The sequence below is a fragment of the Pyxicephalus adspersus genome, chromosome 11 (genome assembly GCF_032062135.1).
Source record: "Pyxicephalus adspersus chromosome 11, UCB_Pads_2.0, whole genome shotgun sequence".
NCBI classification, from domain to species: domain Eukaryota; kingdom Metazoa; phylum Chordata; class Amphibia; order Anura; family Pyxicephalidae; genus Pyxicephalus; species Pyxicephalus adspersus.
In genome coordinates, this window is record NC_092868.1 from 12,068,236 (window position 1) to 12,083,865 (window position 15,630).

Here is a 15,630-nt window from a genome sequence, read left to right on the forward strand (position 1 = left end):
TGTCCTTTTTCAAACATGAGTACTCAAAATGTGGAGGGATGAATGGAGTGGCCCACTGGTTCAGATTCGGCACAGGAAAAGGTCCTGATGTCGCTGGAAAAAGGGATGACGCTGGTGAAGATAGGCCCCATGCGGCCGTTCCTAAGTATGTATCCGGACAGGGCTGTGGAGAAGCTCCTGGAGGAAGGTTTTTCAGTGGGCTTTTGGAATCCTTGTTACCTGCGGGGGCCACCGCCGTTGGCAACAAATTTGAAGTCGGCTAGAATACACCCAGGGGTGGTGAGGGAAGGAGCCTAAGAAGGAGCCGAAAAGGTTTCCGCTCATTCACCATTTGTTTTCCCGGCAGGGGCTTCGGTGACCCTCAACTTTTTTCAGTCTCTTACACATAGTTTGATAGTGCACTAAAGTGGGTTAGTGGTTTGGGAGGGGTGCCCTTTTGGCGAAAGCGGACATTCCGTTTATTGCCAGTTCATCCGGATAGTCAAACATTTTTAGGTTGTGCTTGGGAAGACGCCTTTTATGTATACTGCTGCTTGCCCATGGAGTGCTCTTTGTCCTGTGCTATATTCCAAATGTTTAGTACACTTTTGGAATGGGCAGTGAGGGAGGTGGCTAAAGTGGACTCTGTCATTCATTACTTGGATGACTTCCTGTTCATTGGACCGCCAGAGCAGGCCGGATGTAGAGTATTGGTGGTGATGTTTGACTTCTTGGCTTACAAGTTCGGGTTGCCATTAGCAAAAGACAAATCTGAGGGTCAGACGATGGAGTTGGTCTTTTTGGGCATCTCAATTGATACCATGGCGATGGAGTGCCCGTTGCCTGCTGATAAATTGGAGGTTCTGCGGAAGGAGGTGAGCAGTGCTTGTGACCGCAGGAAGATCCCCAAGGGAACTGCAGTCGCTCCTAGGTCAGTAAAATTTTGCTTGCTGGATTATGCCAATGGGGCGTATCTTTGCACAGAGGTTGGCTGCAGCTACTGCAGGGGTGAGTTGCCGGCTGAATAAAGAGCTGCGGGAGGATTTGGCCGTTTGGAAGTGGTTTTTGGGTGAGTACAATGGGCGGTAGGTGTGGATGGAGGTGCCAGTATCCAATTTACAATTGGAGTTGTTTACTGATATGGCAGGATCGGCAAGTTTGGGGTGATTTGACAAGGCAAATGGAGCACGGAGGTGTGGCAAAAGTTGTTGAAGGCGGCAAGGTTGGTGTCACATTTGGTGGCGTTGGAATTGTTTCCCATTGTGGTGGCTCTGGAATTGTGGGGTAAGGATCTGGCAAATAAGCGGATCCACTTTTGCTGTGATAATTTTGGTGTAGTGCAGGCAGGGAATGCTTACTCTGCTTCATCGCCACCAGTGATGTGTTTATTTGCTATTTGGTAATTTATGGTTATTCATTTGTTTTGGTTATTTATGAAAATGTTTAAAAAATTTTAATTATTTTAAGAAATTTTGTTTAAGAAAAGGCCTTTCGGTCCGTTTAACCATCATTTGAGTGGGGTGTCATTTGACGGTTTTTTTGTTAAGGGGAGGGCACTGTATGCGGGGTCTCTGCCTTGTCACAGTCAAGAGAGGCCTGGAGCGGGAGAAAGTAGTGAAAGGACAGTGGAAAGCCTCCATGCCTGTGAAGGGGTAGGGAGCAGGCAGTGCTAGGGTTAACTAATTTGCGGCATGGTTAGGAGGAGGGGTTGGAGCGAGGGGGGGGTGACGTAGTTGAGGGAGGGGGAAGAGGAGTGTAAAGTGGGGGGGGAAACTGAAGGGGAGGATCATTCTATGGAAGGACGGGAAGAGTGGAGAAAGTTTCCCGCCCACCCTCCCTAGTATTTGGGTGCTTGTGGGGATTTGGTTAGGTTGGGGTTTGTTTTTGAGGTGAGGTCCTCGAGGAAAGGTGGTTTCTGGTCTATTTCAGTAGGGGTGAAAGGAGTGTTAAACATAGGACTGCTTCATATTTTACATGGTGCAAGCAAGCAAATATATCTCCTTATTTAAATACACGTGTAAACCAATATTACCACATATCAGCTCAAATCGCAAATAAAGATTCTTCCTTCAGTGGTAATTCAAAGTGTTTTCTTTTCTTTTTTTTTACATCTACACTGGTAACAGTTGTATTCTTTTCTGTTCATCCTTATAATGCTTGCAGTGTGTTTGTTTATACAGAACAGTATCTTACTGCAATTCTTTACTTTGCAGTTAGGCACTGACAACATTAATCCCTTTCCATTTTCTTAGGAAAAGTAATAAAAAGTAATAAAACATAGTTTAGCAGTACTGAAACTCTATTACCAAATTGGGGTAAGAGCAGACTTTGAATCGAAGTGCAAAGTACCACTTTTTAGTAGAGCCCCATCCTATGTAAAAATTAACACCGCAGGAGTATATTCTTGTAATATTTGAGATCCTAAGCTCCCCCAGATCCATTCGAAATGATTACTACTATATATATTTCTTCTTTATGATTTTACATATTATAAGTCTGCTAAATAGCAATACCTTTAATTGTGATGCAATATCAACTTTAAATTAGCTTAAAGTTAACATTTGAGTGAAGGTCCACTTTATTGAGTCCTGGTAGTCATATAGTTAAAATAAAGTATAGAATACCAGTTTGATCCAATAATAGTTAGCTATCTAGACTATAAAAATTGAGTTTTAAGAGCAAATAGTAGCAATTAGTAGGATCTAAGCACCTAAATAATTGACCACTGATAATTCACTTGCTTAAACCAAGTATGCAAAAGTAAGTTTCCCTTCCAAATTTTAAAAGAAAAGCCCAACAGTAAATATGATGAGCCAAACAGAACCTGAGATAAGTGTTAGTATGAAGCTGCAGATTTTTGGATCAGGTTTAAAGGGAGAATGGCAATCAGTATCCAACAAATACCAGAATTCATTAAAACAACCCTACATTTTAAAAATGGCAAATTTCCTAAAGGTAAATGTAAAAACCAATATCTGTAGTTTTGTATAGTAGGGATGTTAGGCTCCTTAGAAATCACGATAAAAAACAGGTACTGGCGCCACCTAAGCTTCTGCCCTATGGAGTGCATGGGCAAGGCCTGTACCTCAAACTTTTGCCGAAGTCCAAAGTCATCTGGGTCATCAGCTATGGGCACATTGTAATACTCGCCTTCTTCTTGGTTCAATAGCTTGTACCTGAGAGAGACATGCGGCAGACAGACAACCAGGACCAAAGAAGAGGGTAACACGGTGAGAAGGTGGCAGAGCAAAAAAAAAAGGTGGGTAGTTTGAGTGGTCAGCAACCCGTAGATGAGGAATGATAAAATAATTATAACCACATAAGTAGCATTGTGTGTGATTTCATGGCATTATATTATATTCAAAAAAGAGAAAAAGAAAAGTCCAAATCAAATATGAAAAAATTAAAAAATCAGGGAATTTATACAGAAAATGAGGGGAAATAAAATTGGAGGAAACACAGAATGAACAAATATAAAACAGAGAAAGAAAGATAAGGAAAAAAAAGAAAGGAAAGTAAGGTAGGTATTGATAGAAAATTGCATCTGTGATTGATGTTCCATATATCTGCAATGCTTTGTTTTATTTACAGTTTGACTTTTCACTGATAACCTACGCTACAACTTCAGCCAGCACATTCACCAATAAGTTCCACAGAGACACAATATGCAATGAGATAAATAGATTACAGACAATTACCAGCCATCCACAGCATTCTTCATAATTTCTGAGACGCCGAAGGACATGGAGCCCATAAAGTCATTTCGAGATGTACGGTCCCAGTCCCAGATTTCCACAGAGAGACGTCTGTCTTCATCCCCTGACTTTAGAGAGCTTATGAAAACAAAGGGAGATTGGTGCAAAAAATGAATTGAGAAATCTGTATTTAGACATTAGCAGCATAGTCTCCTCAACCAAGAGCAGTCAAAAAGATTGTTATGGGATTTACTAAATAGAGTAAGGAAATTTTCATTGCCTTAGATTTTGTGACCTTCGGAGTGGGACAAAAGTTCATGGTCCAATATGAAAAAATTGGTAAGTAGGCTGTTGGGTATATGCCACTCAATACCATAAAGTAGGTGGGGGATTAGCAAGGCATGCTTAACAGAAAGACATATTTGCATATATACCATACATGTGCATAGAAGGTGGACATTAGGGATGAGCAAGAATACCTCTGGCATTCTCACGAAAATTTCCTCGAACTTTCGATAGTTCCTCAAAATTTTCGCATAACCATTGGAAGACCAAAGAAATTATAACAGGACGATTCACAGGGGATTCACAGGATTCCCTGGGAATCCTCCTGTTTGCCATCCCCAGGGCACTAGAGGTTAATTAACCTCTTGTGCCGGGGATCGCACACTGTTCTCAATTAATGCAGCCATGGCCGTGGCAATGGAGAAACTCCATTGAGAGTTCTTCTGCAGTTCTTCTGCAATTAATCTCTACTGCCCCGGGATCGCAGTGGATTCTCAGAGCTGCAATCAGTCTTGCAGCTCTGGGAACTCTGTTTTCGATCCCTAGCACTAGGGGTTAAATGGGGACAAGCACTAGAGGTTTTGAATGGGGATGTGTGCCGGGGATCGCACACTGAGCTGATCAATAAATGCAGCCAGCGCTGCATTTATTGATCAGCGCAGCCCGCGATCTTTTTTTTAAGAAAAACATTTTTTTTTTTCAATTCGAGCTCGATCGGCGAATTTACACCGGCCATTCTTGCTTACAATTTTGGTAAGCGAGAATGGACAAATTTGCCGCGAGATTTGTCGCTCGCTCATCCCTAGTGGACATGTTTCTTAAATTTCTATATTATAAATACAAAATACAAATACAAATATTGATGAGAATATTTGTATTGAGACTATTTCCATATATGTACCAAGGCTTACAGGGAGAAAATCCTACTTACAATAAAAAAGCTTCATTCCACACTGGGTTAAGAGTAGATTTGACAGTCCTGGTTTTCTGTTTGCTCAGGTTCTTTGGATCTGGAATGAGCTTCAGCTTCACATATGGGTCTGACAAGCCATTGGGATCCATAGGAATAAGATTCCGAGCTTCACATACTTGATATATCAAGGAAAGATAAAACAATTGCAAATGTAGTCATGATTTTCAAACATTTCTATTCATCTCTTTTCAAAATGTATCATTTACAATAGACAGTACAGAAATTATGTTTCCCTCAGGTCCATTTCTGATTTTCCCTGACCATTTGAAAAAGTACTCTTGTTTAATGAAGAAATAATCCAGGAGTCGCCTACGAGGACCAATGAGTGTCAGACACTTTCCTGATAATTTGTAGCCCAGGTTCTTAAACTTTAGAAAATGACATTTCTGTCCACCCTGAAATCGATCATACAGCACTCATTTTATATAGCAAAGCTGACATTATCCGAGATAGATTTTTTGCCCTCAGGTTCACAGTTACGTTGCTACAACAGTAAAAAAAATCTCAAATTTTTGATGGTTCCTGGTAGATTAGTATTTTTGGTTTTGTCATACACCATATAACCTACATAAATTAATCCTCAGTGCTTAAGTGAAATTTTAAATATCTGTTCAACGTGGGGCACACCTTTGTTAAAGTTTGCTATTCTATTTCTATACTCAGGAAAGTGTCATGTCTTTTAATTTTTTAGAGACATTTTTTTCATCATGCTAAGATTTTCATCAAAAAGTCACCACTCAAAAAAAATCTTTCAGTTAAATTGTTATTTATTGTATGCTTATTGTAAAAATAAATACAAAAAGCACAAAAACCCCATGCAGTCAAACCAACATGGGTGTAAGTTGAGTGGTGCTAAATTTTCCTATTATAATATAATGTGACCATTCTAGTTTACAGGACATACTGTACTGGAAGCCAAGAAAGCATGTTACTTGTGACCCCTGTTTAAAGAGAACATTACCTCTCTATACTAAACACAGTGGCTCAGAGGTTAGCACTCTGGCCTTTGCAGCTCTAAATTCCAGGTTCAAATCTCGGCCAGGACACTATCTGCATGGAGTTTGCAGGTTCTCCCCGTGTTTACGTGGGTTTCCCCTGGGTACTCTGGTTTCCTCCCACATTCCAAAAACATGCAGTTAGGTTAATTGGCTTCCCCCCAAAATTGACTTTAGACTGTGTTAAAGACACATCCCTGAGGGAGGGACAGTTAGTGACATTACTATGGACTCGGTACAGTGCTGTGTAATATGATGGTGCTATATAAATACTGTGCAAGAATAATAATAAAAACATGTAGACTGATGCATAAATTGTAGACAAATCAGGTGACTTGGCAGACCAGTAAAAGGTTTCTGTGATGTCTTTTGCTGCAAATACAAGTGGAACTTCGGCCTCCGATGTAAAAATATTAACACTTAAAAGTTCATCTGCAGTTTTCTCTTCGTACCCCCGAAAAGTTCCACAAATATTTGTTAAACATACTAGTGAAATCTACCTACTCTAGCTTCCTGTGATGATTTGGAGAGTCCCGCAGCAGGGTATGCGTAGGGACTGCATGACAGGTGTGCTCGTGCTGCCGGAAAAGAAAGGGGGGGGGGTGGAGGTCAGGATTGAATTACAGTAAATAGATAGGGGGATTGAGAGAGGGTAAGGTCAAAAGTTAAAGGGGTGGAGTGAAACAGATAAAAAGAGAGGGTAACGGAGGGACAGCACATTTTTTGGGAAAGAAGAAATTTGGTAGGCATTATGGAGTCAGTGGACAAATTAATGCAGCAGCTTAGGGCTGCGGCCGCCTCACAAGGTGAGGCTTGGCTGCGGGATAGAGTAGCAGAGGCTGTTGGGGGGGTTAGCAGGGAAGATCAGTTAGTTAGAGTAGAGGGGCTGCGGCCTCGGAGAGCTAGGGCTCCGGTGCGCCTGAGCCCAGAACCTTTTGGCAGAACTCAGCGCCACTCTGGGAGCCCCAGTAGGGACCCTCCTAGCAGGGCAGCAGGGCGCCGCTTGCTTAGGTCTGCCACTAGTCTAGGGAGGAATCCCCGTCGCCGGCGGAGTTCTGGAGTGGGGGCTGCGGCTGACAGGGAGCGTAGCCCCCATTCAGACATGGGTGAGGCCTTTAGAGGGGAGGCCTCTCCTGTTAATATCCCCCTGCGTCCTGCAGGGAAGAAAAGGAGGTCGATTGAGGGGGGTTGTGGCTGACAGGGGGCACAGCCCCCGCTTGCAGCAAGCAGGGGTCCAGGGGGGGACTTCAGCGGGCGCTGGGGTCCTTAGGGCTGGACCCCTCAAGAAGGCGGTGGATAAGAAGGGGCTACGGCTGACAGGGAGCGCAGCCCCCGTTCCTTTAGGGCGCAAGAGGCCTATGTCCAGGCCTTACCTGAAGCCGGGGCCTTGAGTGATGCAGGGTCCCGGTGGATGGAAAATGTGGCTGGTCCTTCCGGGGACGCAGCCTGGACGGTCCGGGAGGGGGGCAGCGCAGCTGGAGGCGGAGGGGGTCCAGTAGGTTTGGAAGGAGGGGGGGCAGGGGAACAGCAAGGAGTTGGGGATGCGGCAAAGGGCGAAGTTTACGTGTGCTTCGAGGGCCCTTTAGGAGCGCACTTGAAGGAGGACGTCCGGGAGAAGATCCTAAAGGGTGAGTACGTTGACATCTTTACTTTGCTCCCTTTAGAAAGGTTTAACTTGGACAGGAGTGTGGGGGGGGGGAAGAGCGCAGGAAGGAGAGTCACGTAGGCACAGGATGATACCGCGTGCGTTTTTTAACTGGATGCAGGTTTTTAGTATTTTGGCGAGTGTGTTGGGGGAGAAGCAGCCTGAGCTGTGCGCTTCGCTGTTTTGTTACTTGGACACAATTAAGGAAGCGCACAAGATGTTTGGAGGGGGTGCGTGGCTGCGTTATGACGTGCAGTTCCGTCAACGGAAGGCTGTCAGGCAGTCATTGCGCTGGGATCACAAGGACATTGGGCTTTGGATGAAGGTAATGTCCGGTCCTAGGTTTGGAGGAGGGGGGGCGCAGTTTTTTCCAGGGGGAGCCAGCAGCCAGCAAGCAGCTGGAGCGTTGGCCAATTGTAAGAAAGAAAGGGCTTTGTTGGCTCTTTAATGAAGGAGGTTGTAAGTTTGGGGGGAGCTGCAGATTTCGGCATGAGTGTTTCGGGTGCAGGGGTAACCACAGACTCTCGCGGTGCTTTAAAGAGGGGGCGGGTAGAGGGTGTGATGCTGGTGGAAAAGGGGCCGACGCCGGTGAAGGTAGAAAGGATGAGCCCCTTTTTAGGTAAGTACCCGGATAGGGAGGCGGCTAGGGTGCTGGAGGCGGGTTTTGTGGAAGGGTTTTGGATTCGGAGTGAGGTGGGGGGGGGTTTCTAAAGAGGCACGGAATTTGCAGTCTGCTTTGCGGCATGCGGAGGTAGTGGCGGACAAGCTAGCAAAAGAGGTGAGGCTGGGCAGGATGAGTGGACCATTTTTGGAGCCGCCGTTGGAAGGTTTGATTGTGTCACCGCTGGGTTTGGTGCCTAAAAAGGAACCAGGTAAGTTTCGCCTGATACATCATTTGTCTTTTTCGCCGGGGAAATCGGTAAATGATGGGATTTGACCGGAAGCTTGCACGGTGGTCTATACTTCCATTGATGCAGCAATTTCGTGGGTGAGGAGGTATGGGCAGGGTGCGCTGTTGGCTAAGGCAGACATAGAGGCTGCATTTCGTTTGTTGCCGGTACACCCGCAGTGCTTGCGTCTGCTGGGGTGTAAATGGGAGGGAGCTTATTTTGTTGATAGATGTTTATCGATGGGTTGTTCCATTTCCTGCGCGTTGTTTGAGAAATTTAGCACTTTTTTAGAATGGGTGGTGCGGTCGGTGGCGGAGGTGGATTCGATCATTCACTAGTTGGATGATTTCTTGATGATTGGTCCGGCAGGGAGTTCGGTGTGTCGGGTATTGCTAGCCACGTTAGAGCATATGGCAGACAAGTTTGGGGTTCCGTTAGCAAGGGACAAAACAGAGGGGCCGGGGACAGTGTTGACTTTTTTGGGGATTGAGTTGGACACGGTGGCCATGGAGAGTCGGTTGCCGCGGGAGAAGCTGGTTGATCTACAGGAGGAGGTGGTAAGGGCTAGTGGTCGGTGGAAGATGCGCCTGCAGGAGGTGCAATCCCTATTGGGAAAGCTCAATTTTGCGTGCAGGGTAATTCGGATGGGCAGGATTTTCTGCAGGTGCCTAGCGGCAGCTACGGCTGGGGTGAAAGCGCCGTCCCATTTTGTACGGTTGACCAGGGAGGTGAGGGCGGATTTGGGGGTTTGGAAAGAATTTTTGGAATCATTCAAGGGTAGGGCGTTGTGGTTACATAGGCCTGTGGAGGCAGTGGACTTGGAGTTGTTCACTGATGCTGCGAGTGCTTCGGGTTTTGGGGCCTACTTTGGGGGCTGATGGTGTGCAGGGGTTTGGCCAGATTCCTGGGTCGAGGGGGGTTTGGTGAAGGACCTTGTTGTACTGGAATTGTTTCCTATTGTTGTGGCGATTGAGTTGTGGGGGGCGGAGGTGGCCAACAAAAAATTTAGGTTCAATTGTGATAATTTGGGGGTGGTACAGGCAGTGAATAAGTTCTCGGTGTCCTCGGTGCCTGCGGTCCGTTTGATGAGGCATTTAGTGTTAAGATGTATGCAGAATAATATTTTTGTATTTGCGCCGCATATTCCGGGGGTGCGTAATGTTATTGCTGATGCCTTGTCTCGTTTGCAGTGGGACAGATTTCGAGTGTTGGCTCCAGAGGCAGAGCAGTACGGTTGCCCTTGTCCAGGTCATTTATGGGGGATTGCGCTGGGATTGTAAGAGGTTGGCTGCAGCGGTCGGTGAGTGAGGGCACTTGGCGGGCTCATTCGGCAGTTTGGCAGGAATAGGAAGGTTTGTTTGGGCGCCTGGGGGTTGGTGACAGGGAAGGTGATGCGGTGCATGTGTTGTTATATTGGTTGGTTAGGGAATTTTCGAAAGGTGTGTCAGTGTCAGCAATTAATCGGTTAATGGCAGGGATGGCTTTTTGGTTTAAATGGCAGGGGTGGCGGGATGTGACCAAGGAATTCATTATGTGGCAAGCTTTGAAGGGGTACAGGAGGGGTTGCAGGGTACAGGATAAGAGGAGGCCGGTTTCCTTTGGTCTGTTGCAAAGGCTGGTGGGTCAGCTGGGGTCAGTGTGTACGAACGGGTATGAGCAGGTGTTGTTTAAAGGGGCGTTTTCTTTGGCGTTTTTTGGAGCTATGAGGATCAGTGAATTGGTTAGCCCGACAAGAACTCGATCAGGTGGGATTTTGGTGAACGACGTGGTGTGTTCAAGGGAGGAGGTGAGTATGTGGATCAGACGTTCAAAGACAGACCAGAAGGGTAAGGGCTTGCTGGTGCAGGTGTTCAGGTTGGGGGGGGGGGTCTGGGGTTTGCCCGGTGGCTGCGGTGGAGGAATTGCTGAGGGTCAGGGGTTTTCAGGGAGGTCCTTTGTTGATACACGAAGATGGGACTTTCTTGTCACGGTTTCAATTTATTGCCGTTTTTGGGAGCTGTTTGCGGTTGCTGGGGTAGGATGGGGAAGCTTTTTCTTCTCATTCTTTCAGGATTGGGGCTGCTACGGAGGCTGCTAGATGGGGTTTAGGGGATGAGGTCATTAAGCGGATAGGGAGGTGGGAATCTAATAGGTTTAGGTTGTATGTTAGGCCTCATTTGTTGTGACAAGGGTGCCGGTGAGGGGGATTTTGGGAGGGGGTTTTGTGGAGGTTGAGGGGTGGGGCCTGGGAATGGTTGTTGTTTATTTCTTTGTTTTTTAGGTTCTCAACGCTGTTTGGTGTGGATTGTCGGGCATTCCTACGTCTGGTTGGGGGGCCAAGCGAGCAGACGTCAGGCCGGAAAGTCGGCAGTTAGGGTTTTCTCGGGCAGAAGCATTGGTTCGCTGGATTGGAGTGCGAGGTATGCTGTGGAGCCGGATAGTCCCAGAGATTCGAAGGTGTGCGGCGCTGGATAGGGCGCTGGACGTCGTGGTGATGCACGCCGGAGGGAATGACATGGGGAAGAGAGCAATGAAAGGTTTGGTGCGGGATGTGAAGTTGGATTTTTTAAGATTAAAGGTAGAGTTTCCGGGGACAGTTTTTGTTTGGTCAGACATGGTGGCGCGGTCGGTTTGGAGGGGGGCGAGGTCTGTTGTTGGTGTTAATAAAGCCAGGATTAAGGTTAATAAAGAAGTGGGTAGGTTCGTGGCTAGGAATGGGGGTGTGGTGGTTAGGCATAAGGAGCTGGAAGAGGATACTTGGCGGTTTTTACGGCAAGATGGAGTGCATTTGAACGATGTGGGGACGGATTTGTGGTGCCTTGGTCTGCAGGACGGGGTACAGAGAGCAATCCGGGTGTGGAAGGGCGCACGGGTGTGAGGAATCCCACCCGTACGCTGTGGCGGTTGAGGTTTGGTGGAAGGTAAGAGTTCTGGGTTTAATTATGGTTGGGGGGGGCACCCAAGGTGGTGGCGTAAACCCCTCCCCCCCTCTTGCAAGTGGATCGGTGGAGGCCCCTGAGGTGGTGCTGTGCTGCTAGGGGGCCAGGTTGGCTTGGTGTTTGGTGATTATGGAAATGTAGTGGCGTGGCGGACTTTACCTTCCGGACCTGCAATCTAGTCGTTTGGGTAAAAAATTGGTTTTGGTGAAGAAAGGGTTAAGTGAGAGTTATAGGTTGGTTAGGTAATATTAGAGGTTAATGTTAATGGTGTCATAAAATGTTATTTAAATGTTATTTACCGTATTTTTCCGCCGTATAAGACGCTCCAGAATATAAGACGCACCCAATTTTAAAGGAGGAAAATCTAGAAAAAAAAGATTCTGAAAGATTATTCCCCTTCTGATCACTCATGTGCCATTCATACCGTATTCCCCTTCTGATCACTCATGTGCCATTCAAATTCCCTTTCTGATCACTCTATGCCTTTCAAATTCCCTTTCTGATCACTCTGTGTCATTCAAAATTCCTTTCTGATCACTCTCATTCAAACTCCCCTTCTGATCACTCTGTGCTTTTTTTCCACTGTACGGCAGTTAGGAGAGGGAACAGCAGGTGGCGCTGTGCCGGCTTCTTTCGCTCTGCTTTACAGACAGGAGAAGACACGTGCTGCTGCCAGAGAGAAGAGGAGACAGACGCTGCTACAGCCAGAGACACAGGCAGGATCGGGTATCGGATGAGTATATTATTTTAGTTATTTTATCACACCTTTGTAGTATAGGACGCACTAACTTTTCCCCCCCAGTTTTGGGGAAGAAAAAGTGCGTCTTATACTGCAAAAAATACGGTAAATATTATTTATTTGTTTGTTGGTTATTTGATAAATATGTTAAAATATTTATTATGTTAATTTATGAATAATAATAGAGGGTATGTTATTAAATAAACGGCTGCTTGCCAGCCATTTAAAACGCATGTCAGGTGTGGAGTTTTTATTTTATGTATGGGATGTTAAGAGGGTGGGGCTGGCAAGGGAGATTGCTGAGAGGTATGTATGGTGAAAGAGGGATATCTTCAAGGCAAGGTACGAGCTACCCTAGTCAAGAACCAATGCTGCACTGCTCCTTAAAGTAGAATTCAGAGTTAGGACCCTCATGTAGGTTGTGCCTGCTTGCACTACTGTGGGACAAAACAAATGTCACTTTTCATTCACAAGATTGAAGTTTGTGAATCAGCATCTGGTAATACCAAGTCTGCTGTCAAAATTACCTCGGTTGAATCTCTCTCAATCTTATATGGAAAGCAGAGGAGATACAAAAAATGGAGGATTTAACCCAATCAGGGAAAGTTAATAAAGTTTTTTGTTTACAATTATGGGGTTTGTGTTTATATGGTCTGGTTTAGATGGTCATACAGGAGCCTTTAGTTTTAAGTTTGCATTATGAGAAAGGCTATTATGAAAAACCAACAATAGAAATCAAATCACTGTCCTATCTGGTGACTTGACCTTTTTACTAAGTTATGACTGAAGTAGCAATATATTTGTTCTGTATCTGGTTTAAGTGTTGGACAACTATGTTTTACCAATCATAAGTTTTCTTGCAGTTTATTATATTGCAAAGCCTTATAAAGCTTTCGTTTTTATAACTATGAGAGCACTTTAGAGAAATGCAGTTTCCCTCCTGTGTTCAGCAATGATTATTTGCAGTAAGCAAAGTCTTCTCTAAACAGTACATGAACATCAGGTTGAAAAAAAAAAACGAAGTGTCTGATCATTGAAAGAACACCAACACTTTTTAACCCCTCTTTATTATATTTATAGTAAAATAAGGGGTAATATAGGGAATCATTGTGCAACAGAGAAAAACACACTTCTCACATTTACTGTCCCTTACATTCCTATCTTTGACACTTTAACCCTAAAGCAAGTACATAGAAGAAACTCTTGTGTTTGATTGTTCAATATGGTTTTGATGTTGGGACAATTATTTGCCAAAAAGAAAGAACAAGCAGGGTAAAAATACTCAACGTTCACAAATGTCTTTGAAGGGCCACATGGACATGCACAAATGTACTAAATGCATTGTGTTTGTAATATACTTGGCAATCCCTCCCTTGCAGAAACATTTGTTTTAGGTTCTGCTCTGAATTTAAACAGGATTGATAGGAACTGACTCTAGAACTATCAGCCTAAAACCTGATGTTATAACCTGTTTTTTTGGGGCAGACTAGGTAGGGGTGGTTAGAAGCTAAATACAGGTTTTGGATCAGGGGTAACAGGATGTAAAGCATGAAGAATGAGGAGAATGTTAAATAATATTAAACAGTATTTATATAGCACCAACATATTATGGAGCAGTGTACATGAAATAGGGGTTGCAAATGATAGACAAAGAAAGTGACACAATAGGAGGGGAGATATGTAGTGTTGGTAAGTAGTGAGGGATGTTACGAGAAAGAAGAGGACGGGTCAGCAAGTTTGAAAAGATGGGTTTTAAGAGCACTTTTAAATGAGCAGAAAAGTAAGAGCAAGCTGAATATTTCCATTCCAGAGAGTCAGGGGAGCAATAGAATATTCTTGGAGTCGTGCATGTGTCGAAGTTATGAGAGAGGAAGTCATTAGTAGGTCATTAGAGGAGTGAAGAGAAATGTTGGAGTTATTTTAAACATTGCAAAAAAAAAGAATATACCAAAAAATCCCGCTGCAAAAATTGGTGTTCTTCACTGTATATACTTTTTTTTCTGGGTTCAATAAGGGATGTGGCCTATGTGATATATAACATATGTATAGGTGGAAATCTTCTTCTTCTTTGTATATTATTTAAACATTGGTTACGGCCAGTAGTCAATTTTAAAGTGAAACTAAAGGTCGATTTTGAAAATTTGTGACCAGGTAGGGATTTATTGCAGAAAATGACAGGCAATGTCATTTCTCAATTAAGCATTCTTACCTGCCTGATCACTCACTTCAACTGTCAAAATCACTGAGCTGCACATGCAGTTTAATGCCAGGATATCCAGCAAATCCCAGCTTCCCTTGAGGGGTTGCCGGCACTGAATGATCTCATATAATGAATGAAGATGTCAGAGCCGTACAATGGAATATGGACCGGTGAGTGTCACAGGATTTAGTGCTGCCTAAAGGGTTAAAGAACTGAAGTCATTTTGGGAATCAGAGTAAATGTCATAGAAAGTGAAAGGTTAAGTGGCATCATAAGTGTAAGGGTTTTAGGGATAGATGAAACATAGGGGGGAATGGTGGGAGGTGAATGTTCACAGTAAAAGTTTGTTGTTCTCAGCATCAAAGTCCTCAAATGTACTGTGGTGCTTGGAACTAATGCACCATTGCTCCGCATATGGATGAAAAAAAAATACTTTGTTGTGTTCATCAGTCAAAAGGGGTTTATAAATATTTTTAGTATCTCAGATTGGTTTGTGTTAACTCCTTTAATAGCCAGTAAGCCTGGTTATACCAAGACCAACACAAACCAACCAGTCATATATAGCTCAAATCACAAAACTAACATACCAAAGGAAGAATACTTATTTCCAAAAAGTCATTTTTGGAATTGTGATATTCAGTTGAAGCCAATGAGATCTGAAAAAAATTACAGTCACATGGCTAAAACAATTGTCATCCAGGTGGTAAAGCTTTGTGAATTGATATTCTGATCAGAGGCCACACAACAAAGATAAATGTTAACATATGAATTTATGTTTAGTTCCATTTATACATTGTGATTGTATTTTGAGAATATTCACAGATTTTATGTGCAGAACCACAAATTCTCTCTGTCATTTTATTATTTATCAGGATGATGAATGCAGATTGATCTACATTCATGCCGCAGCATGGATACATTGCTCAGCTCAGAGGACAGCTTGAATACTGTTTTTATGTGAACACACATCAGGAGAGAAAATTCCAAGTTTAGCATAAAGGTTATTTTTAACTCCAGCTTGTTGCTAAGGGGTATCACTTCTGTCAGGTATAAGATTGAAGTGTGACGGTTTGTATTATCCGCGAGGTGGCGACAGAGACAAATAACTGCACATTAGGCCTATTTGAAGCTGAACAGAGGGAGTCTAAAACAATTAAACAGTTAGCCATGCATCTCAAGCTGTAACATAGATGCCAAGTCTCATTTATTTTCAGGCAAGGCATCAGCATTTTAGAGATCTGAACATTCTTGTCTATGCAAATATGACTGTTTTTTTAAATACTGACAATCTGCACTGTAAACCAATGATAC

The 15,630-nt window shown here is 44.1% G+C and overlaps 1 protein-coding gene across 2 annotated transcripts in view; it reads right to left on the minus strand.

The window, feature by feature from the left end:
- Window positions 1–15,630, minus strand: part of PRKCG (protein kinase C gamma) — a 196,371-nt gene that overhangs the window by 44,512 nt on the left and 136,229 nt on the right. For both annotated transcript variants that reach the window (XM_072425260.1, XM_072425261.1), the window contains 3 exons: window positions 4,891–5,047; window positions 3,678–3,812; window positions 3,065–3,155 (listed from right to left, as the gene is read on the minus strand). In XM_072425260.1, the coding sequence (XP_072281361.1) occupies window positions 3,065–3,155; window positions 3,678–3,812; window positions 4,891–5,047 (383 nt within the window). The remainder of the gene's footprint in view (window positions 1–3,064; window positions 3,156–3,677; window positions 3,813–4,890; window positions 5,048–15,630) is intronic.